Here is a 25486-nt window from a genome sequence, read left to right as displayed (position 1 = left end):
TTATGGATATAGTAATCATCGATTTATTTAATGTTAATTAAAATAGTTATCAATTATATAACTTTGCAAATTTAAGATACTAATATTTTGTCGACATTTCAAAATAAAGACCGATTAATACAGTAACCGAGTAATAAATTTATTCCGATAGTGTTTCTATCACGAAACTAAGATCATCTCATATATTGATGACGTCAGCAGGTACAACTCTCTTGACCATGAGATTAGCCGAGTTGTTTCCAGGTCCCGGACTATCAAAAATAGCCTTATCGCCGTCCTTCCATTCCCAGTAGAGGATCTCATGCAGCGTCTGGAAGCCCATATTTTCTGCGATGTACTGGCTGACCGCTCCTGTAAATACACCCATGGCGGCCGACAGCCTAAACTGGCTTGTTTGTTCGAGTCCAGTCCGCAACAGGGCTTTGCCGATACCTGCCAACAGGGAAATAAATAGTCTCTTAAACTGGAGATTTCACATACGAAAAATCCAACAAAAAAATCTATAAGTAAATAATCAAACCACCTAAGAATGAAAATATTCTGACATAGGTACTGAGGCCTGTGCTTGAGAATGAAGAAGTCTACTAGTTTAATCTATTAGCCTGAAATTGTATTTAGTTCAAATTTATTGATGCGATTTGTGCCTTCCTAAATACAGTCGACTAAAAAGATTAAGACTTAAAAGACAATTAATACATGGTCACATTCAGAGTAAATTTTGATGATACATAAAGAAAAATTGGGCATACATGACAAAGAAGGTAGTGTTGCAACTCGACAATGTATCCCAGCACAATTTATAAAATGGTAGTTTAAGATTGTAAAAAATACATTATTATGAAACGAATAAATATATACGATATCTATTCATTTTAGGCACCGCTTAACCACAATATTTTACTGTTAAATGGATGAAAAAATGCAACAACACCTCCAAACCAAACTCAATAATAATAGTTCTCATATAGACAATATGTTCAAATTATTTCCTAGTAGCAGGCACATAATCTATTAGTACCGCGAGCGAATGAATCCCTGCCTCTACAGCAGAATTACAGTACCCAGGTTGAGCGACCACCGCCCGTCCCACACCACGCTTGTACTCGGCTACACTTCCGCCCTCTGATCTGCCTACATGGATGCTCTCATAGATTTTGATTAACCACATTATCATTGTAAAAAGAATTAAATTTTTATAAAGAACAATTTGGTCTACGTATCTGATATCCAAACTGTATTCTATGTTTAGTAGTGTAGTTATGTTGAAGCGCTATATAGATAAATTCTTTGTATTTTTGTATGTACAGTAATAGACATTTTATAAATGCTCATGAAATACCTGTTTGTGTGACCGTAAGCCGGTCTATTACAGCGGACGACACACCTCCTCATGCGAGAATACGATACTGCAGAACTGACTGCACGTGGCCAAAATAAACTGATATAGCCTACTGCGATTCAATACCCTGCTAAACTGATGCAAATAACAATTTTATAATTTTTTATTGTCGTACTGAATATGAGGTAACCAATCCAATATACTATTACAAATTATTCCCAGATAGTTGTATTGGTCCATATGACGAATGATACCACAACCGCAGGAGTGCTGGTATGAGGCATCACAATCAATTCTAGAAACAAATATATTTCGTTTTTGTTAACTTAATCATAGAGTATTATGATCAATCCACTCTTTTTAGTTTTGACAAATCTAAGAAATCTTGCTCATACGGCTCCTCCGACGCATATCAGATGATACCACAACAGTGTCTTCAGCAAAAAAAACAAAAACTTATATATAGGTAAACCGACCAAATATCGGATACTTTTTGGTAGGCTTATTTTTTACTACCTAAATATCCTTAGAACACTACCAAAACTGGCCAAAACTTCAAAAAAACTACCTGGCTACAAGGTTTGAACATTTAAATATTTAAAAACTACATACTTACAAAAAAAATCTTCTTTCAATAAAATAATGCACTTTTTGAGATTGAATAAAAACCGTCCTAATATCGGATAGGGGGGTTCTTAATATCGGATAGAGTTTTAATATAGGAAAAAAGACATTAGTTTGAACTCTGAAAAACACATTTATTTATTGGATGCAGTTCTCAACAGTTCTGGATGCAAAATGTCAAAAAATCCTTTTTTATTCTTTATCATTTGTAAAGTTTTTTACTTATGACAAAGTTACTGCACGGGGTGTGCGGACAGCGAGACTAGGGTTGCGCCCTAGAAAGCCTTTCAACCATTTCTCTCCTGCCATTCCTGAGACTGTGTAAAATTATTAGGCAACTTATTTTTTCTTGCAAGTTTATAGGCCAGAATTCTGATATCTCTTCGTCTAAGGCCGTAAAACCGTTGGTCCATAGTTTTACAGTAAGTAACTAACTCTGCTTCCAATGTACCAAAAACTGGCCTTTTACCAAGAGGAACTGACACTAAATCTTCAATAGTTTCTGTTGGGTGGTTAACATAATTTTCTAGCGTACATCGAGGGACAATAAACGTTTTCGAAGCCTTTAGATACCCCATATCTTTGATTTTGACAGCATTCACAGCCTTAAGCATGTCTTCTTTCTTCCACTTCTTTCTTGGCGGCATCTAAAACATACATATCACCACAGTGTAATACATGCCTCATATCGTATATCCGATATTAGGGCGACCATACTATCCGATATTAGGTCGAAGGCAAACTCATGGCAAACAAAGTCATAACCTCAAAAGTAAGACCGCTACGTAATATTTGACGTCAGATAATTAAAGCACACTATTCGACAGTTATGTTACATGTAGTAGAAGTCAAAACATACCTTTGTTTATAGTTTCAGATGTGTCACCAAGTAACCACTAGAAATATTTCAAAACTTGAAAATCACAAAAAAATTAACAGCACCGACACAAATCATGGCAGACGTCTCAAACTCACATGAGATAGTGGGCGGGGGTAGGGGGCACCCTTAAGCTGTTTTTCACTTGGAGCAGCACCTGTCAGCTGAGATACAGTGGTATCCGATATTATGCAGGTATCCGATATTTGGTCGGTTTACTTATATATATATATATATATATATATATATATATATATATATATATATATATCTCAGAAAAAACTCTATTATATAATAAGATAAACCAAAGTGGGTTGTATGGAATTTGAATTGTATGTGAAATTGAGAATACACTTTAAAAATTACAAAATAACGTATAATAATTAAAATAATTGTACAAGTCGTGAGTCTTGTAAGTCGTAATCGTGAGTAAGTTGTTGGATTTGTGACAAGTTACTTATTTGCTGAAAAGTTACAGTTGTTTCATAAATTTTTACTTGACAAAAATATGTGGCCGCTTCTAGATAAACGTTGATAATAATAATACTTTTTATTGTGTCAACAATAAATTATAAAAATTGCATACAATCGTCAAATTAAATTATTTAGAAATATGTATATCTATTTTAAATTGCCCCCATTCATACCCGTTCATACACAGTCCACATTCATACGTACAGCCATACGTTTTAAAATCTTCTAAATTTTACCACCAGAAATAGAGGATGATCCAATTACTTTACATTTTCATCCCAGCGGCTCATCATAAACTCTTTCACTGAGTAAAATACGCTCGACACCAAAAAGTGTCTCAATCTAGCTTTAAATTTTGTTGGTTCATTTAAATTTTTGATTTCATCAGGGAGCTTGTTGATCAGCTTAACACCAACCTCGGATGGCAAACGTTTGAATGCGGCTGTTCTGTGCGGATGTAACCGAAGGTTGTCCCTGTCTCTTGTCCCGTATTGATGGACGTTCTGCCCCGGACCAACTCGCACTTAAATCGGCAGTACAGGGCGACATCAAGGATGTAGAGACAGGGCAAAGTTAGCAATCCAAGCTCCCTAAAGGCGTCTCTGCATGAATTTCGGGATTTCAATTTTGAAATGATGCGGACAGCTTCTTTTGACTTCTAAATACTCGCTCAAATTTGTATTTCGAACAGCTGCCCCATAGCCTCAACCCGTACGTTAGAGGGGATGTACAAGGCCAAAGTAGGGTACATTTTTAGTACATCCTGGGAGCAAAATTTTGAAAGGTTCTGCATAAATGCCTGAAGAAACCTTTGAGCAAGTACTTTCAATGTGATCGTCCCAAGTCAGACTTCGATCAAGGTATATTCCGAGGAGCTTGGTGGAAACAGTTTCCTTTATGAGGACATCGTCCGCCATCACAGCAGCGCGAACCTCAATCTCTCTTTGCCGCAAACAGAAATTTAGTGCATTTGATTTGGAGTTGTTAGTCCTCAGATTTAATTTAGAAAAAAACTGAATACATGAATTCAGTTCTAAAGAGGAAATGATTTATAATTCATGTTTTGTTGGAGCTATGCAGAGCGTTGTATCGTCAGCATACTGGACCATTTTCCCTCTCAGAAGCGATGAGTTCAGCCTGTTGACGTACACAAGGAACAAGACTGGTCCAAGTATAGATCCCTGTGGGACTCCATAGGCCATACTAACTTTTTCTGACAGGGAATTCGCAATCTGCACACACTGGCTTCTATCCCTGAGGTAAGACGAGAGCCATTCATGTGGCAAACCTCGAACCCCGCACGTCTTCAACTGGTACAACAATGTATCATAATGTACACAGTCAAATGCTTTGGATAGATCGAGAAATATGCTTAGCACATATTCTCGCTTCTCCAATCCATCGACAACTGTTTCAATCAGATTTGTGACGGCATCGATAGTGGACTTGTTCTTTCTGAAGCCGAACTGCTCACGACAAAGAATTTGATACTTGCCAAGGAACAGCTCAAATCTCTTCAGAAAAACCACTTCAAAAATGTTGTTCATGACCGGAATGATTGAAATGATTGAAATGGGGCGGTAATTTTCCGCAAGGCAGGGATTATCTTTTTTGAAAATGGTTGTGACTTTCGCTAATTACAAAACGGAAGGCAAGATGCCTTGAGCGAAAGACAAGTTGATTAAATTTGTGAGTGGAGTCAAAATATGCTTATAGCAACGTTTGAGTAGCCACACAGACATGCCGTTAATGTCACAAGATTTTTTGGTTTGAGTCCCTGTATCACGCGGGACACCTCCTCACTCACGGGAGACAGAGCTATTGATGAGATCGGTCCCATCGATGACACCTCAACACAGTTGGAGCCTCTGAATGGTGTGCCAAACGTAGCAACGGAGGAGAAAAGAATTGAATTCATTAGCTACTTTTAATGAATCTGTCACGAGTTCGTTTTCAATTTTCAGTTTTGGTGTTTTTAAAGTGTTTGAGCCAGTAGGTTAAGTCGTTGCATTTTTGATAATGCTCCAAGCAGTTATGGAAAAGTTTTCGCAATTGCTAAGTTTGTTTTCAACTTCCCGTGCTTTTGCAGATTTTATAGTTTTTCGATATTGGCTCTTAAAATTTCTAAAAAATGCTTTAAATTGTTCGTCGTCTGTGCTTACGTAAATCGAATGATAGAACCTCAAACGATCTCGCAAATGAAGTATTTCTTGAGTCATCCAAGAGTTTGTTTTTCTTCTTTTTACTTCTTTGACATTTTTGAAAGGACAAGTCGTATTCAAGTAAAATCCTAAGCGGTCGTGGAATGCCGAAAAAGCTGTTTCTACGCTGTCAGAATGATTTAAAAAGGCCCAAGTTACTTTTGCTAAGGACGAGTTGAAAAGCTGTTTTCAGACCTCAAGTCTCTTTTGAATTTGGATGGAGGAATTTGAGTCCGAGACGAACAATGACCAATAATGGTCTCCTGAGCGAAGTGATCAGAGATGGCCGCGTTCATTACAGTGACCGAGGCGTTTGGGATGTTTGTGATTACGTTGTCGATGGCTTTACTCGATGTGGTGGTTACTCGTTTTGGAGTGTTTATCGACCAAATTAGCCCGAAAGAATTAAGAATGTCCCGTAGCCGCTGGGTCAGGGGGTCAATGTGGTCTAAGGCGTCAATATTGAAGACTCCAGTTATAATGAACTTGGACAACTTTAAATTGAGTAATTTTAAAAGATTTTCAAAATGTTCAAAGAATGTGTTACTGCACCCATTTTGTGATCGGTAAATGCCAATTATGTTGATTTTGCCAGTACACGTTAATAAGCTAAGGATAAAGTTTTAGGGCGACGCGTACGCATGGTTGCAGAGCGAAGTAAACCAGACATATCATAGCAACTGACTTAGTCGCTCAGTTCCCTCACCACTTTATTCCACTCATTGCTTTCTGCGCATCTCGCGGCCGCTAGACATGCTATACCTGACGCACTATACACCAGGCATAGCACGACTGACTAAGTCGCTAAGTTACGCCTCCACTTTATTCGACTCCTTGCCTTCTGCACATCTCGCGGCCACTGGCCATGCTATACCTGACGCACTATACGCAAGACATTGCACGAAAACTGACTGAGTCGCTCCCTTCCCCCACCACTTTATTCTACTCCTTGCCTTCTGCACATCTCGCGGCCACTGTCCATGCTATACCTGACGCACTATACACCAGACATTGCACGAAAACTGACTGAGTCGCTTCCTTCCCCCACCACTTTATTCTACTCCTTGCCTTCTGCACATCTCGCGGCCATTGGTTCTGCTACACCTGAGGCACTATACACCAGACTTTGCACGAAAACTGACTGAGTCGCTCCCTTCCCCCACCACTTTATTCGACTCCTTGCCTTCAGCGCATCTCGCGGCCATTGGTCATGCTATACCTGACGCACTATACACCAGACATTGCACGAAAACTGACTGAGTCGCTCCCTTCCCCCACCACTTTATTCGACCCCTTGACTTCTGCACATCTCGCGGCCATTGGTCATGCTATACCTGACGCACTATACACCAGACTTTGCACGAAAACTGACTGAGTCGCTCCCTTCCCCCACCACTTTATTCTACTCCTTGCCTTCTGCACATCTCGCGGCCATTGGTCATGCTATACCTGACGCACTATACACCAGACATTGCACGAAAACTGACTGAGTCGCTCCCTTCCCCCACCACTTTATTCTACTCCTTGCCTTCTGCACATCTCGCGGCCATTGGCCATGCTATACCTGACGCACTATACACCAGACATTGCACGAAAACTGACTGAGTCGCTTCCTTCCCCCACCACTTTATTCTACTCCTTGCCTTCTGCACATCTCGCGGCCATTGGTCATGCTATACCTGACGCACTATACACCAGACATTGCACGAAAACTGACTGAGTCGCTCCCTTCCCCAACCACTTTATTCTACTCCTTGCCTTCTGCACATCTCGCGGCCATTGGTCATGCTATACCTGACGCACTATACGCAAGACATTGCACGAAAACTGACTGAGTCGCTTCCTTCCCCCACCACTTTATTCTACTCCTTGCCTTCTGCACATCTCGCGGCCATTGGTCATGCTATACCTGACGCACTATACGCAAGACATTGCACGAAAACTGACTGAGTCGCTTCCTTCCCCCACCACTTTATTCTACTCCTTGCCTTCTGCACATCTCGCGGCCATTGGTCATGCTATACCTGACGCACTATACACCAGACATTGCACGAAAACTGACTGAGTCGCTCCCTTCCCCCACCACTTTATTCGACTCCTTGCCTTCTGCACATCTCGCGGCCATTGGTCATGCTATACCTGACGCACTATACACCAGACATTGCACGAAAACTGACTGAGTCGCTCCCTTCCCCCACCACTTTATTCTACTCCTTGCCTTCTGCACATCTCGCGGCCATTGGTCATGCTATACCTGACGCACTATACACCAGACATTGCACGAAAACTGACTGAGTCGCTCCCTTCCCCCACCACTTTATTCTACTCCTTGCCTTCTGCACATCTCGCGGCCATTGGTCATGCTATACCTGACGCACTATACACCAGGCATTGCACGACTACTGACTAAGTCGCTAAGTTACCTCACCACTTTATTCGACTCCTTGCCTTCTGCACATCTCGCGGCCATTGGTCATGCTATACCTGACGCACTATACACCAGACATTGCACGAAAACTGACTGAGTCGCTCCCTTCCCCCACCACTTTATTCTACTCCTTGCCTTCTGCACATCTCGCGGCCATTGGTCATGCTATACCTGACGCACTATACACCAGACATTGCACGAAAACTGACTGAGTCGCTCCCTTCCCCCACCACTTTATTCTACTCCTTGCCTTCTGCACATCTCGCGGCCATTGGTCATGCTATACCTGACGCACTATACACCAGACATTGCACGAAAACTGACTGAGTCGCTCCCTTCCCCCACCACTTTATTCGACTCCTTGCCTTCTGCACATCTCGCGGCCATTGGTCATGCTATACCTGACGCACTATACACCAGACATTGCACGAAAACTGACTGAGTCGCTCCCTTCCCCCACCACTTTATTCTACTCCTTGCCTTCTGCACATCTCGCGGCCATTGGTCATGCTATACCTGACGCACTATACACCAGACATTGCACGAAAACTGACTGAGTCGCTCCCTTCCCCCACCACTTTATTCTACTCCTTGCCTTCTGCACATCTCGCGGCCATTGGTCATGCTATACCTGACGCACTATACACCAGACATTGCACGAAAACTGACTGAGTCGCTCCCTTCCCCCACCACTTTATTCTACTCCTTGCCTTCTGCACATCTCGCGGCCATTGGTCATGCTATACCTGACGCACTATACACCAGACATTGCACGAAAACTGACTGAGTCGCTCCCTTCCCTCACCACTTTATTCGACTCCTTGCCTTCTGCACATCTCGCGGCCATTGGTCATGCTATACCTGACGCACTATACACCAGACATTGCACGAAAACTGACTGAGTCGCTCCCTTCCCCCACCACTTTATTCTACTCCTTGCCTTCTGCACATCTCGCGGCCATTGGTCATGCTATACCTGACGCACTATACACCAGACATTGCACGAAAACTGACTGAGTCGCTCCCTTCCCCCACCACTTTATTCTACTCCTTGCCTTCTGCACATCTCGCGGCCATTGGTCATGCTATACCTGACGCACTATACACCAGACATTGCACGAAAACTGACTGAGTCGCTCCCTTCCCCCACCACTTTATTCTACTCCTTGCCTTCTGCACATCTCGCGGCCATTGGTCATGCTATACCTGACGCACTATACACCAGACATTGCACGAAAACTGACTGAGTCGCTCCCTTCCCCCACCACTTTATTCTACTCCTTGCCTTCTGCACATCTCGCGGCCATTGGTCATGCTATACCTGACGCACTATACACCAGACATTGCACGAAAACTGACTGAGTCGCTCCCTTCCCCCACCACTTTATTCTACTCCTTGCCTTCTGCACATCTCGCGGCCATTGGTCATGCTATACCTGACGCACTATACACCAGACATTGCACGAAAACTGACTGAGTCGCTCCCTTCCCCCACCACTTTATTCTACTCCTTGCCTTCTGCACATCTCGCGGCCATTGGTCATGCTATACCTGACGCACTATACACCAGACATTGCACGAAAACTGACTGAGTCGCTCCCTTCCCCCACCACTTTATTCTACTCCTTGCCTTCTGCACATCTCGCGGCCATTGGTCATGCTATACCTGACGCACTATACACCAGACATTGCACGAAAACTGACTGAGTCGCTCCCTTCCCCCACCACTTTATTCTACTCCTTGCCTTCTGCACATCTCGCGGCCATTGGTCATGCTATACCTGACGCACTATACACCAGACATTGCACGAAAACTGACTGAGTCGCTCCCTTCCCCACCACTTTATTCTACTCCTTGCCTTCTGCACATCTCGCGGCCATTGGTCATGCTATACCTGACGCACTATACACCAGACATTGCACGAAAACTGACTGAGTCGCTCCCTTCCCCCACCACTTTATTCTACTCCTTGCCTTCTGCACATCTCGCGGCCATTGGTCATGCTATACCTGACGCACTATACACCAGACATTGCACGAAAACTGACTGAGTCGCTCCCTTCCCCACCACTTTATTCTACTCCTTGCCTTCTGCACATCTCGCGGCCATTGGTCATGCTATACCTGACGCACTATACACCAGACATTGCACGAAAACTGACTGAGTCGCTCCCTTCCCCCACCACTTTATTCTACTCCTTGCCTTCTGCACATCTCGCGGCCATTGGTCATGCTATACCTGACGCACTATACACCAGACATTGCACGAAAACTGACTGAGTCGCTCCCTTCCCCCACCACTTTATTCTACTCCTTGCCTTCTGCACATCTCGCGGCCATTGGTCATGCTATACCTGACGCACTATACACCAGACATTGCACGAAAACTGACTGAGTCGCTCCCTTCCCCACCACTTTATTCTACTCCTTGCCTTCTGCACATCTCGCGGCCATTGGTCATGCTATACCTGACGCACTATACACCAGACATTGCACGAAAACTGACTGAGTCGCTCCCTTCCCCCACCACTTTATTCTACTCCTTGCCTTCTGCACATCTCGCGGCCATTGGTCATGCTATACCTGACGCACTATACACCAGACATTGCACGAAAACTGACTGAGTCGCTCCCTTCCCCCACCACTTTATTCTACTCCTTGCCTTCTGCACATCTCGCGGCCATTGGTCATGCTATACCTGACGCACTATACACCAGACATTGCACGAAAACTGACTGAGTCGCTCCCTTCCCCCACCACTTTATTCTACTCCTTGCCTTCTGCACATCTCGCGGCCATTGGTCATGCTATACCTGACGCACTATACACCAGACATTGCACGAAAACTGACTGAGTCGCTCCCTTCCCCCACCACTTTATTCTACTCCTTGCCTTCTGCACATCTCGCGGCCATTGGTCATGCTATACCTGACGCACTATACACCAGACATTGCACGAAAACTGACTGAGTCGCTCCCTTCCCCCACCACTTTATTCTACTCCTTGCCTTCTGCACATCTCGCGGCCATTGGTCATGCTATACCTGACGCACTATACACCAGACATTGCACGAAAACTGACTGAGTCGCTCCCTTCCCCCACCACTTTATTCTACTCCTTGCCTTCTGCACATCTCGCGGCCATTGGTCATGCTATACCTGACGCACTATACACCAGACATTGCACGAAAACTGACTGAGTCGCTCCCTTCCCCCACCACTTTATTCTACTCCTTGCCTTCTGCACATCTCGCGGCCATTGGTCATGCTATACCTGACGCACTATACACCAGACATTGCACGAAAACTGACTGAGTCGCTCCCTTCCCCCACCACTTTATTCTACTCCTTGCCTTCTGCACATCTCGCGGCCATTGGTCATGCTATACCTGACGCACTATACACCAGACATTGCACGAAAACTGACTGAGTCGCTCCCTTCCCCCACCACTTTATTCTACTCCTTGCCTTCTGCACATCTCGCGGCCATTGGTCATGCTATACCTGACGCACTATACACCAGACATTGCACGAAAACTGACTGAGTCGCTCCCTTCCCCCACCACTTTATTCTACTCCTTGCCTTCTGCACATCTCGCGGCCATTGGTCATGCTATACCTGACGCACTATACACCAGACATTGCACGAAAACTGACTGAGTCGCTCCCTTCCCCCACCACTTTATTCTACTCCTTGCCTTCTGCACATCTCGCGGCCATTGGTCATGCTATACCTGACGCACTATACACCAGACATTGCACGAAAACTGACTGAGTCGCTCCCTTCCCCCACCACTTTATTCTACTCCTTGCCTTCTGCACATCTCGCGGCCATTGGTCATGCTATACCTGACGCACTATACACCAGACATTGCACGAAAACTGACTGAGTCGCTCCCTTCCCCCACCACTTTATTCTACTCCTTGCCTTCTGCACATCTCGCGGCCATTGGTCATGCTATACCTGACGCACTATACACCAGACATTGCACGAAAACTGACTGAGTCGCTCCCTTCCCCACCACTTTATTCTACTCCTTGCCTTCTGCACATCTCGCGGCCATTGGTCATGCTATACCTGACGCACTATACACCAGACATTGCACGAAAACTGACTGAGTCGCTCCCTTCCCCACCACTTTATTCTACTCCTTGCCTTCTGCACATCTCGCGGCCATTGGTCATGCTATACCTGACGCACTATACACCAGACATTGCACGAAAACTGACTGAGTCGCTCCCTTCCCCCACCACTTTATTCTACTCCTTGCCTTCTGCACATCTCGCGGCCATTGGTCATGCTATACCTGACGCACTATACACCAGACATTGCACGAAAACTGACTGAGTCGCTCCCTTCCCCCACCACTTTATTCTACTCCTTGCCTTCTGCACATCTCGCGGCCATTGGTCATGCTATACCTGACGCACTATACACCAGACATTGCACGAAAACTGACTGAGTCGCTCCCTTCCCCCACCACTTTATTCTACTCCTTGCCTTCTGCACATCTCGCGGCCATTGGTCATGCTATACCTGACGCACTATACACCAGACATTGCACGAAAACTGACTGAGTCGCTCCCTTCCCCACCACTTTATTCTACTCCTTGCCTTCTGCACATCTCGCGGCCATTGGTCATGCTATACCTGACGCACTATACACCAGACATTGCACGAAAACTGACTGAGTCGCTCCCTTCCCCCACCACTTTATTCTACTCCTTGCCTTCTGCACATCTCGCGGCCATTGGTCATGCTATACCTGACGCACTATACACCAGACATTGCACGAAAACTGACTGAGTCGCTCCCTTCCCCCACCACTTTATTCTACTCCTTGCCTTCTGCACATCTCGCGGCCATTGGTCATGCTATACCTGACGCACTATACACCAGACATTGCACGAAAACTGACTGAGTCGCTCCCTTCCCCCACCACTTTATTCTACTCCTTGCCTTCTGCACATCTCGCGGCCATTGGTCATGCTATACCTGACGCACTATACACCAGACATTGCACGAAAACTGACTGAGTCGCTCCCTTCCCCCACCACTTTATTCGACTCCTTGCCTTCTGCACATCTCGCGGCCATTGGTCATGCTATACCTGACGCACTATACACCAGACATTGCACGAAAACTGACTGAGTCGCTCCCTTCCCCCACCACTTTATTCTACTCCTTGCCTTCTGCACATCTCGCGGCCATTGGTCATGCTATACCTGACGCACTATACACCAGACATTGCACGAAAACTGACTGAGTCGCTCCCTTCCCCACCACTTTATTCTACTCCTTGCCTTCTGCACATCTCGCGGCCATTGGTCATGCTATACCTGACGCACTATACACCAGACATTGCACGAAAACTGACTGAGTCGCTCCCTTCCCCCACCACTTTATTCTACTCCTTGCCTTCTGCACATCTCGCGGCCATTGGTCATGCTATACCTGACGCACTATACACCAGACATTGCACGAAAACTGACTGAGTCGCTCCCTTCCCCCACCACTTTATTCTACTCCTTGCCTTCTGCACATCTCGCGGCCATTGGTCATGCTATACCTGACGCACTATACACCAGACATTGCACGAAAACTGACTGAGTCGCTCCCTTCCCCCACCACTTTATTCTACTCCTTGCCTTCTGCACATCTCGCGGCCATTGGTCATGCTATACCTGACGCACTATACACCAGACATTGCACGAAAACTGACTGAGTCGCTCCCTTCCCCCACCACTTTATTCTACTCCTTGCCTTCTGCACATCTCGCGGCCATTGGTCATGCTATACCTGACGCACTATACACCAGACATTGCACGAAAACTGACTGAGTCGCTCCCTTCCCCCACCACTTTATTCTACTCCTTGCCTTCTGCACATCTCGCGGCCATTGGTCATGCTATACCTGACGCACTATACACCAGACATTGCACGAAAACTGACTGAGTCGCTCCCTTCCCCCACACCACCTCCTTCTCTCTTGCACTTCTGCACATCTCGCGGCCATTGGTCATGCTATACCTGACGCACTATACACCAGACATTGCACGAAAACTGACTGAAGTCGCTCCTTCCCCTCACCACTTTATTCTACTCCTTGCCTTCTGCACATCTCGCGGCCATTGGTCATGCTATACCTGACGCACTATACACCAGACATTGCACGAAAACTGACTGAGTCGCTCCCTTCCCCCACCACTTTATTCTACTCCTTGCCTTCTGCACATCTCGCGGCCATTGGTCATGCTATACCTGACGCACTATACACCAGACATTGCACGAAAACTGACTGAGTCGCTCCCTTCCCCCACCACTTTATTCTACTCCTTGCCTTCTGCACATCTCGCGGCCATTGGTCATGCTATACCTGACGCACTATACACCAGACATTGCACGAAAACTGACTGAGTCGCTCCCTTCCCCCACCACTTTATTCTACTCCTTGCCTTCTGCACATCTCGCGGCCATTGGTCATGCTATACCTGACGCACTATACACCAGACATTGCACGAAAACTGACTGAGTCGCTCCCTTCCCCCACCACTTTATTCTACTCCTTGCCTTCTGCACATCTCGCGGCCATTGGTCATGCTATACCTGACGCACTATACACCAGACATTGCACGAAAACTGACTGAGTCGCTCCCTTCCCCCACCACTTTATTCTACTCCTTGCCTTCTGCACATCTCGCGGCCATTGGTCATGCTATACCTGACGCACTATACACCAGACATTGCACGAAAACTGACTGAGTCGCTCCCTTCCCCCACCACTTTATTCTACTCCTTGCCTTCTGCACATCTCGCGGCCATTGGTCATGCTATACCTGACGCACTATACACCAGACATTGCACGAAAACTGACTGAGTCGCTCCCTTCCCCCACCACTTTATTCTACTCCTTGCCTTCTGCACATCTCGCGGCCATTGGTCATGCTATACCTGACGCACTATACACCAGACATTGCACGAAAACTGACTGAGTCGCTCCCTTCCCCCACCACTTTATTCTACTCCTTGCCTTCTGCACATCTCGCGGCCATTGGTCATGCTATACCTGACGCACTATACACCAGACATTGCACGAAAACTGACTGAGTCGCTCCCTTCCCCCACCACTTTATTCTACTCCTTGCCTTCTGCACATCTCGCGGCCATTGGTCATGCTATACCTGACGCACTATACACCAGACATTGCACGAAAACTGACTGAGTCGCTCCCTTCCCTCACCACTTTATTCGACTCCTTGCCTTCTGCACATCTCGCGGCCATTGGTCATGCTATACCTGACGCACTATACACCAGACATTGCACGAAAACTGACTGAGTCGCTCCCTTCCCCCACCACTTTATTCTACTCCTTGCCTTCTGCACATCTCGCGGCCATTGGTCATGCTATACCTGACGCACTATACACCAGACATTGCACGAAAACTGACTGAGTCGCTCCCTTCCCCACCACTTTATTCTACTCCTTGCCTTCTGCACATCTCGCGGCCATTGGTCATGCTATACCTGACGCACTATACACCAGACATTGCACGAAAACTGACTGAGTCGCTCCCTTCCCCCACCACTTTATTCTACTCCTTGCCTTCTGCACATCTCGCGGCCATTGGTCATGCTATACCTGACGCACTATACACCAGACATTGCACGAAAACTGACTGAGTCGCTCCCTTCCCCAACCACTTTATTCTACTCCTTGCCTTCTGCACATCTCGCGGCCATTGGTCATGCTATACCTGACGCACTATACACCAGACATTGCACGAAAACTGACTGAGTCGCTCCCTTCCCCCACCACTTTATTCTACTCCTTGCCTTCTGCACATCTCGCGGCCATTGGTCATGCTATACCTGACGCACTATACACCAGACATTGCACGAAAACTGACTGAGTCGCTCCCTTCCCCCACCACTTTATTCTACTCCTTGCCTTCTGCACATCTCGCGGCCATTGGTCATGCTATACCTGACGCACTATACACCAGACATTGCACGAAAACTGACTGAGTCGCTCCCTTCCCCCACCACTTTATTCTACTCCTTGCCTTCTGCACATCTCGCGGCCATTGGTCATGCTATACCTGACGCACTATACACCAGACATTGCACGAAAACTGACTGAGTCGCTCCCTTCCCCCACCACTTTATTCGACTCCTTGCCTTCTGCACATCTCGCGGCCATTGGTCATGCTATACCTGACGCACTATACACCAGACATTGCACGAAAACTGACTGAGTCGCTCCCTTCCCCCACCACTTTATTCTACTCCTTGCCTTCTGCACATCTCGCGGCCATTGGTCATGCTATACCTGACGCACTATACACCAGACATTGCACGAAAACTGACTGAGTCGCTCCCTTCCCCCACCACTTTATTCTACTCCTTGCCTTCTGCACATCTCGCGGCCATTGGTCATGCTATACCTGACGCACTATACACCAGACATTGCACGAAAACTGACTGAGTCGCTCCCTTCCCCCACCACTTTATTCTACTCCTTGCCTTCTGCACATCTCGCGGCCATTGGTCATGCTATACCTGACGCACTATACACCAGACATTGCACGAAAACTGACTGAGTCGCTCCCTTCCCCCACCACTTTATTCTACTCCTTGCCTTCTGCACATCTCGCGGCCATTGGTCATGCTATACCTGACGCACTATACACCAGACATTGCACGAAAACTGACTGAGTCGCTCCCTTCCCCCACCACTTTATTCTACTCCTTGCCTTCTGCACATCTCGCGGCCATTGGTCATGCTATACCTGACGCACTATACACCAGACATTGCACGAAAACTGACTGAGTCGCTCCCTTCCCCCACCACTTTATTCTACTCCTTGCCTTCTGCACATCTCGCGGCCATTGGTCATGCTATACCTGACGCACTATACACCAGACATTGCACGAAAACTGACTGAGTCGCTCCCTTCCCCCACCACTTTATTCTACTCCTTGCCTTCTGCACATCTCGCGGCCATTGGTCATGCTATACCTGACGCACTATACACCAGACATTGCACGAAAACTGACTGAGTCGCTCCCTTCCCCCACCACTTTATTCTACTCCTTGCCTTCTGCACATCTCGCGGCCATTGGTCATGCTATACCTGACGCACTATACACCAGACATTGCACGAAAACTGACTGAGTCGCTCCCTTCCCCCACCACTTTATTCTACTCCTTGCCTTCTGCACATCTCGCGGCCATTGGTCATGCTATACCTGACGCACTATACACCAGACATTGCACGAAAACTGACTGAGTCGCTCCCTTCCCCCACCACTTTATTCTACTCCTTGCCTTCTGCACATCTCGCGGCCATTGGTCATGCTATACCTGACGCACTATACACCAGACATTGCACGAAAACTGACTGAGTCGCTCCTTCCCCCACCACTTTATTCTACTCCTTGCCTTCTGCACATCTCGCGGCCATTGGTCATGCTATACCTGACGCACTATACACCAGACATTGCACGAAAACTGACTGAGTCGCTCCCTTCCCCCACCACTTTATTCTACTCCTTGCCTTCTGCACATCTCGCGGCCATTGGTCATGCTATACCTGACGCACTATACACCAGACATTGCACGAAAACTGACTGAGTCGCTCCCTTCCCCCACCACTTTATTCTACTCCTTGCCTTCTGCACATCTCGCGGCCATTGGTCATGCTATACCTGACGCACTATACACCAGACATTGCACGAAAACTGACTGAGTCGCTCCCTTCCCCCACCACTTTATTCTACTCCTTGCCTTCTGCACATCTCGCGGCCATTGGTCATGCTATACCTGACGCACTATACACCAGACATTGCACGAAAACTGACTGAGTCGCTCCCTTCCCCCACCACTTTATTCTACTCCTTGCCTTCTGCACATCTCGCGGCCATTGGTCATGCTATACCTGACGCACTATACACCAGACATTGCACGAAAACTGACTGAGTCGCTCCCTTCCCCCACCACTTTATTCTACTCCTTGCCTTCTGCACATCTCGCGGCCATTGGTCATGCTATACCTGACGCACTATACACCAGACATTGCACGAAAACTGACTGAGTCGCTCCCTTCCCCCACCACTTTATTCTACTCCTTGCCTTCTGCACATCTCGCGGCCATTGGTCATGCTATACCTGACGCACTATACACCAGACATTGCACGAAAACTGACTGAGTCGCTCCCTTCCCCCACCACTTTATTCTACTCCTTGCCTTCTGCACATCTCGCGGCCATTGGTCATGCTATACCTGACGCACTATACACCAGACATTGCACGAAAACTGACTGAGTCGCTCCCTTCCCCCACCACTTTATTCTACTCCTTGCCTTCTGCACATCTCGCGGCCATTGGTCATGCTATACCTGACGCACTATACACCAGACATTGCACGAAAACTGACTGAGTCGCTCCCTTCCCCCACCACTTTATTCGACTCCTTGCCTTCTGCACATCTCGCGGCCATTGGTCATGCTATACCTGACGCACTATACACCAGACATTGCACGAAAACTGACTGAGTCGCTCCCTTCCCCCACCACTTTATTCTACTCCTTGCCTTCTGCACATCTCGCGGCCATTGGTCATGCTATACCTGACGCACTATACACCAGACATTGCACGAAAACTGACTGAGTCGCTCCCTTCCCCCACCACTTTATTCTACTCCTTGCCTTCTGCACATCTCGCGGCCATTGGTCATGCTATACCTGACGCACTATACACCAGACATTGCACGAAAACTGACTGAGTCGCTCCCTTCCCCCACCACTTTATTCTACTCCTTGCCTTCTGCACATCTCGCGGCCATTGGTCATGCTATACCTGACGCACTATACACCAGACATTGCACGAAAACTGACTGAGTCGCTCCCTTCCCCCACCACTTTATTCTACTCCTTGCCTTCTGCACATCTCGCGGCCATTGGTCATGCTATACCTGACGCACTATACACCAGACATTGCACGAAAACTGACTGAGTCGCTCCCTTCCCCCACCACTTTATTCTACTCCTTGCCTTCTGCACATCTCGCGGCCATTGGTCATGCTATACCTGACGCACTATACACCAGACATTGCACGAAAACTGACTGAGTCGCTCCCTTCCCCCACCACTTTATTCTACTCCTTGCCTTCTGCACATCTCGCGGCCATTGGTCATGCTATACCTGACGCACTATACACCAGACATTGCACGAAAACTGACTGAGTCGCTCCCTTCCCCACCACTTTATTCTACTCCTTGCCTTCTGCACATCTCGCGGCCATTGGTCATGCTATACCTGACGCACTATACACCAGACATTGCACGAAAACTGACTGAGTCGCTCCCTTCCCCCACCACTTTATTCTACTCCTTGCCTTCTGCACATCTCGCGGCCATTGGTCATGCTATACCTGACGCACTATACACCAGACATTGCACGAAAACTGACTGAGTCGCTCCCTTCCCCCACCACTTTATTCGACTCCTTGCCTTCTGCACATCTCGCGGCCATTGGTCATGCTATACCTGACGCACTATACACCAGACATTGCACGAAAACTGACTGAGTCGCTCCCTTCCCCCAACCACTTTATTCTACTCCTTGCCTTCTGCACATCTCGCGGCCATTGGTCATGCTATACCTGACGCACTATACACCAGACATTGCACGAAAACTGACTGAGTCGCTCCCTTCCCCCACCACTTTATTCTACTCCTTGCCTTCTGCACATCTCGCGGCCATTGGTCATGCTATACCTGACGCACTATACACCAGACATTGCACGAAAACTGACTGAGTCGCTCCCTTCCCCCACCACTTTATTCTACTCCTTGCCTTCTGCACATCTCGCGGCCATTGGTCATGCTATACCTGACGCACTATACACCAGACATTGCACGAAAACTGACTGAGTCGCTCCCTTCCCCAACCACTTTATTCGACTCCTTGCCTTCTGCACATCTCGCGGCCATTGGTCATGCTATACCTGACGCACTATACACCAGACATTGCACGAAAACTGACTGAGTCGCTCCCTTCCCCCACCACTTTATTCTACTCCTTGCCTTCTGCACATCTCGCGGCCATTGGTCATGCTATACCTGACGCACAATAGTAGGTGTGAATCCTCGGTACGGAACTTTGTCTAGGTGTTATGAGTCACACAAAGGTTGGTCCATACACATAGTCCTCATAAAGCCTATGAGGATTCCACGAATCCAATCTGTCTCAGCAGGAGGCCGAAAAATCACAATAATACAAATATTTTAACTGATCTATTAATTTTCAGAACCTAAAAAATCGTATACATTTTTATACTAGTTTTCCATTTCAATAGTACGCTGTTGACCTTGTTTATGCATTATTGTTGAGTAAAATGAATGATGTGGAGAATCATTACTCTGCATTAGCATGATGTAAGATAAATTCTTAAATGAGATCCTCAAAAAACCCGTATCCATTGCAATCCGGGATCTTATCATTGCTATCGATTATAGTAAAGGAACATACGTATGATTAAAATATTTTGTTTCGTTTTTATTTAGGTAATACTTTGAATGTTTAACTAACCTTTGTTTCTATATTCACGAACAACGCACCATATGTAAACTTCGTACAGAGCTTCGACGCCGAACACATCAAACTGATTTACTTGTTTATGGACGTGTGCCAAAAACTTTTGCATTTTGTTCATCGGTATACTTTGATAGATCTGAAATAAAAATGTTTACAGTGAGAGGTTTTCTACTAAAACTAATTATTATATTAATAACATTACTATGAATACTTTTAAAATGAGACACCAGTTAACCAGATTATTTATGTTATGGAAGTGTAACTACACTTTACGTATAAATATTTTTCTAAAACAAAGAACAATATCATTTCTCACATGATATTTTATCGTTCAATGATCTGTCATCAACTTGTTTGTTAGGCTGAGAATAACTACCTCAACAACACGTGTATCTTTTGAATACATTTTTTCTAAACCGAATTCCCCCATAAGATTAACTTTGAAACTTTGGAAGCCCCTGGTGTCCTCTCTAATAGTTATATGTATTTCAACTGTACTAAAGGAACATCTACATTGTAAGAGATGTTACCAAATATGGTTTATATGATTACATAACGCTAAAACTTTGCCTCGTCCCCTATTTTAGCTCCTGTACTATCTCTTTATGACATAAAACATACTGGTACAGTATTGTATTTGGTCTTAATAGGATTACAAGTTTCCGAGTTGGTTGAAGAGCGCTTAAACCAGTACCTTTTCCCTTCAAATCGTTAGGAAAACTGGACTATATTGTTTGCAAATAATTATATTTACAAACTATATACATATATATATATATATATATATAACGGTACATATGTGTGTGTGTATGTGTGTATTTACATATCTTTATATATATATATATATATATATATATATATATATATATATATATGTATTTCACGTGTGCATGTGTATGTCACTGAACTCCTCCAAAACGACTGGACCGATTTTGACGACATTTTGTGTGTGTCGACAGTGGTTTGGATTCACAATTTGGTCCACTGGAAAATATATTTTTTTTAATAATTTTAATTTCTAAGTAGTTGTTTATTTTGAAATTTTTACCTTCGATTCGGTACTCGGTAGACTGCACTACGACACTTAATACAAAATGAACTGATACTTTCAGCTGAAGTTCATCAAAGAGGCAAAAATATTTTGTTTACATTTAAAATTTAGAAAATTACTACCTATTGTAAAGTTCCTGATCAGTAGTGTAATGCAGATTGCATAGACGCAGTTATTACCTAATTTTAAATTATTTAGATTGCACCAATGATGAATAAACTATCTAACGCAAAGAAAATACTATTAAACGCTGTTATAAAAACCACCTCAGTGAATGTTTGCACATAAGGAAATCGAATTTGGTTAGATGGAAGGTAAATTAAAAGAGCCGAAAGAAGACGCTTTATGATCGAAATTGGTATTCATTTTCTTGATCTGATCATAAGCCAAACTCCACAATAATACTGGAAATATCTTAGACAGGAAATTAACTCTGACAGACCGAATCTGATTCTTTATAACCAGATTAGTTTATCGAGATTCATCCATTAATTCATCCATCATGAAACATTAATCTGAAAATGTTGCTGTCACTTTTAGAGTAAACCATTTGGTGTCTTATAATAATACCTCATTAATGTTGTATATTTTATGAAGACGTGATTCAGCTTTTAATGCAATAGAAATCGAAATAAGAAAAAATTCTCTTTCTGATCATTCATTCAATTAATATTTTTAGATTCAAAAACTCTTAAACATATAAATGTGTTTTTCTTATAAATTACCTTACAATTTAACACATGGTAACAATGATTGTTTTAATTTACCGGTGTGCCGGTGATGTGCCATGTTCCACAATCGATAGTTTCTAGGTCTGACTTAGTCCTAGAGACTAGGACCAGTTGACCGGGTGCGCCGGTGATGTGCCATGTTCCACCAACGATAGTTTCTAGGTCTGACTTAGTCCTAGAGACTAGGACCAGTTGACCGGGTGCGCCGGTGATGTGCCATGTTCCACCAACGATAGTTTCTAGGTCTGTCTTAGTCCTAGAGACTAGGACCAGTTGACCGGGTGCGCCGGTGATATGCCATGTTCCACCAACGATAGTTTCTAGGTCTGACTTAGTCCTAGAGACTAGGACCAGTTGACCGGGTGCGCCAGTGATGTGCCATGTTCCACCAACGATAGTTTGTAATAAAAGACTATTTCTTATTCCAATGTAACTGCCCTCTTATATCATGTAGATGGTTAACAAAACGTACTATACTATATTAGTAAAACAAATAGAAAAAGTTAAATTAGTTACGCTCGATAAATGCTACAATATATATGCTGTCATGGCAGTCACATGCTGTTTTTAGACTGAATGTTGGTTTTGTAAGAATTGATATTATTCGGAGTTAATAGAAACAACAATTAAACACAATAATACATATATTTATAATTTAGATTATATTATTTTGTATACTACTAGGAGGCAACGTAGACAAAAGGTATAATTTCAAAATAAAGCCCAACCACTTGCTTACTCTTGTGCCATTCATGGCATTTGTGCAGGCGTCCCGCTCGTTGACACTACCTATCAGCACACCCACAGCCCGGTCTGTCCTGTCTTCTACGGCCAAGAAAGACTGTGTGTCTTGTATCCAGTGTAAGGCCACTTTCAGATACTCCTGTATAGCAACGTCGTTGCCGAGCACGGCACTGGCTTTACACAGAGGGTCATCGTCCAAGAAGTTATTCTGGAATCAAACAGAAGGTTGCTGTCATCATGCGTATGTGCTGATTATGTATGAATAGTTGTTGGTTGCGGTGCATAGTGAGAGAATCATGTTTTATACGCTTTAAAAACTTTATATATATAAATGCGAATGTTTGTTTGTATGTTCCGTTATAACTCTGGAACCAATGCACGAAACATCGTGAAATTTTGTACAGTGATTCTACACGTTCCTGGAAGTAACATAGGCATACTTTTAGAGAGGTGGTAATGTTTGTCCGTTTGATCGTTATGAAAATTTGTATGTATTTTTCGATGGAGAAGGTTTATATTCTATGCCCATTGGTGTAATTCGCCACCAGGCAGTGCTACAAAACATAAAATTTTCAAAGCGCCTGCAAGTAATAAACTGCAATATCGACACAGTTACGTATATTAAGTAGCAAAAAACAATTTGAAGGCACTAAGATGGTGTATATTTGTCTTAAAAATAAATTATTGATTGAACTTAAAACTTGAATAGAAGACCACTTTATAATAAAGTACATGTAAGGATACAAATATAAAAACATACACTATTGACAGATTTTCCTGATCGTGGCTACAAGGCCAAATCTACATCGGTGTTGTAAACATAATTCGCTTGAACCAGAAGTGCTCAACCACGGGCAAAGCTTACGATAAGCGTGCGAAGCCGCGGGAAACAGCTAGTTTTACTATAAATTAATCTTAAGCACTTAAAAGAATTAACTTTCAAATTCACATTTCAGTACAGTATAGTAAATAAACTGCAGTATAATAACCGACTAACACTCGAATAATGAAACTATTTAAATGCTGTCGACGATTTAAATGCTGTCAGACAAGTTTACTCTGAACAGTAAAAACTGTAAGTACTGTGCTGCTCAAACTTAGTATAAATAAAGTGGTGTTATTTTCTATAATCTAAAATGCGTATGTTTCTTTCACACATAAAAATATAACTTTACTATAATACACTATTATAAGTCTATTACGTAATTCAGTTTGACATTATTGTTCCAAATTAATTCCAACGAAATCAAATCATGTATATGGTATTTGAGTAATTAACGCTAGAGACGAGAAATTCTGTTGTTTGCCATTACCCGTACAAGTACTATTATACACGTACCTATTCTAAATAAAAGTTTTAATATAACATTTGCAAACGCATAAAACACATATGATAGTATGATCACTATTATAATACGGTATCAATACCACGGACTAACTTTTTTAATGTGCCACGTCGTTACACTCAATATAGGCCTACAAAAGGATACATTTGTTTACTGCAATAACTAATGTAAGCAATATTTTGATCTACTCTCTTATATCTAAATTAACGACCTTGGTTTATTTTATCAAATAGTCTACTAAAAATGCACAATGAAGAGTTTATTATTTAAGTATAAGCGTAATCACTCGTGAGTATATTGAGCTAATCAGTTCTACTCGTACTTGGATAATATTCAGAGCCACGTCGTACTTGTCTGGTTGGAGATCCTTAATGCATATTCCACACGACATTCGCTCCCAAACCATTGGGATTTTAATCCTCTTCAAAACTGGAAGTTCCTCATCATACACAGTTTCCATTTCAATGGTAAGACATCATATATTTACTAATGTTGACCGTATGATTAACATATGAAAACATGCATGTATATTTGTTGTTGTTTTATAAGTTTTATGAAACATATGAATTCGACATTATAGAGTCAAGGTAAAAAGGTGAGTACTTAGGGTTATTGACTTATTATACATTTCCAACCGGCTAAAATTCAGTTTATTATTGCTGAATATGTATCAGATATTCATTATTCTCAGTTTTCCTCGATTGTTCTTTTATTTTTATATTCCAATAATCGCATAAGATAACAGCCGATGCGAATTGTGCGAAGCAACCAGCCATTTACCTTCCTCTTCTAAACGGCGACACTGCCACTCTCCATATCTCTAAGTTCATTACGTAAATGTATAAACAAAATTTTGGCCACATAAAATGAATTTGTTAATTCCGAACCGCGTTTAGTCGTACTGTGCTGAAAGCGTAGTTCGTTCTATTTTTAGTTGGGTAACTAAGGCTAATTTCGCTTAATACTTCATGTTTATTGCTTTTGATATAAAGAAGCAATGTTTTAATATATAACAGTCTGATACTTAAAACCGGGGATTCATACAATAATAAATAATCTCCTTGCAGTTTTG

The 25486-nt window shown here is 44.1% G+C and overlaps 1 protein-coding gene across 1 annotated transcript; it reads right to left on the bottom strand.

Annotated features, from left to right (window-relative positions):
• Positions 1–24900, bottom strand: LOC124361548. The gene is made up of 4 exons (XM_046815608.1): positions 24737–24900; positions 23064–23276; positions 20537–20678; positions 1–432 (listed from the first exon to the last, which is right to left on the bottom strand). Exons 1-4 carry the CDS (start codon positions 24872–24874, stop codon positions 179–181), a joined length of 747 nt encoding a protein of 248 aa, XP_046671564.1. The 5' UTR covers positions 24875–24900; the 3' UTR covers positions 1–178.
• Positions 24901–25486: the final 586 nt, after the last annotated feature.

Source organism: Homalodisca vitripennis, chromosome 4, assembly GCF_021130785.1.
Source record: "Homalodisca vitripennis isolate AUS2020 chromosome 4, UT_GWSS_2.1, whole genome shotgun sequence".
NCBI lineage: Eukaryota > Metazoa > Arthropoda > Insecta > Hemiptera > Cicadellidae > Homalodisca > Homalodisca vitripennis.
The sequence above is the reverse complement of the archived record's forward strand: the minus strand, read 5'-3'. Positions and strand labels throughout refer to the sequence as shown.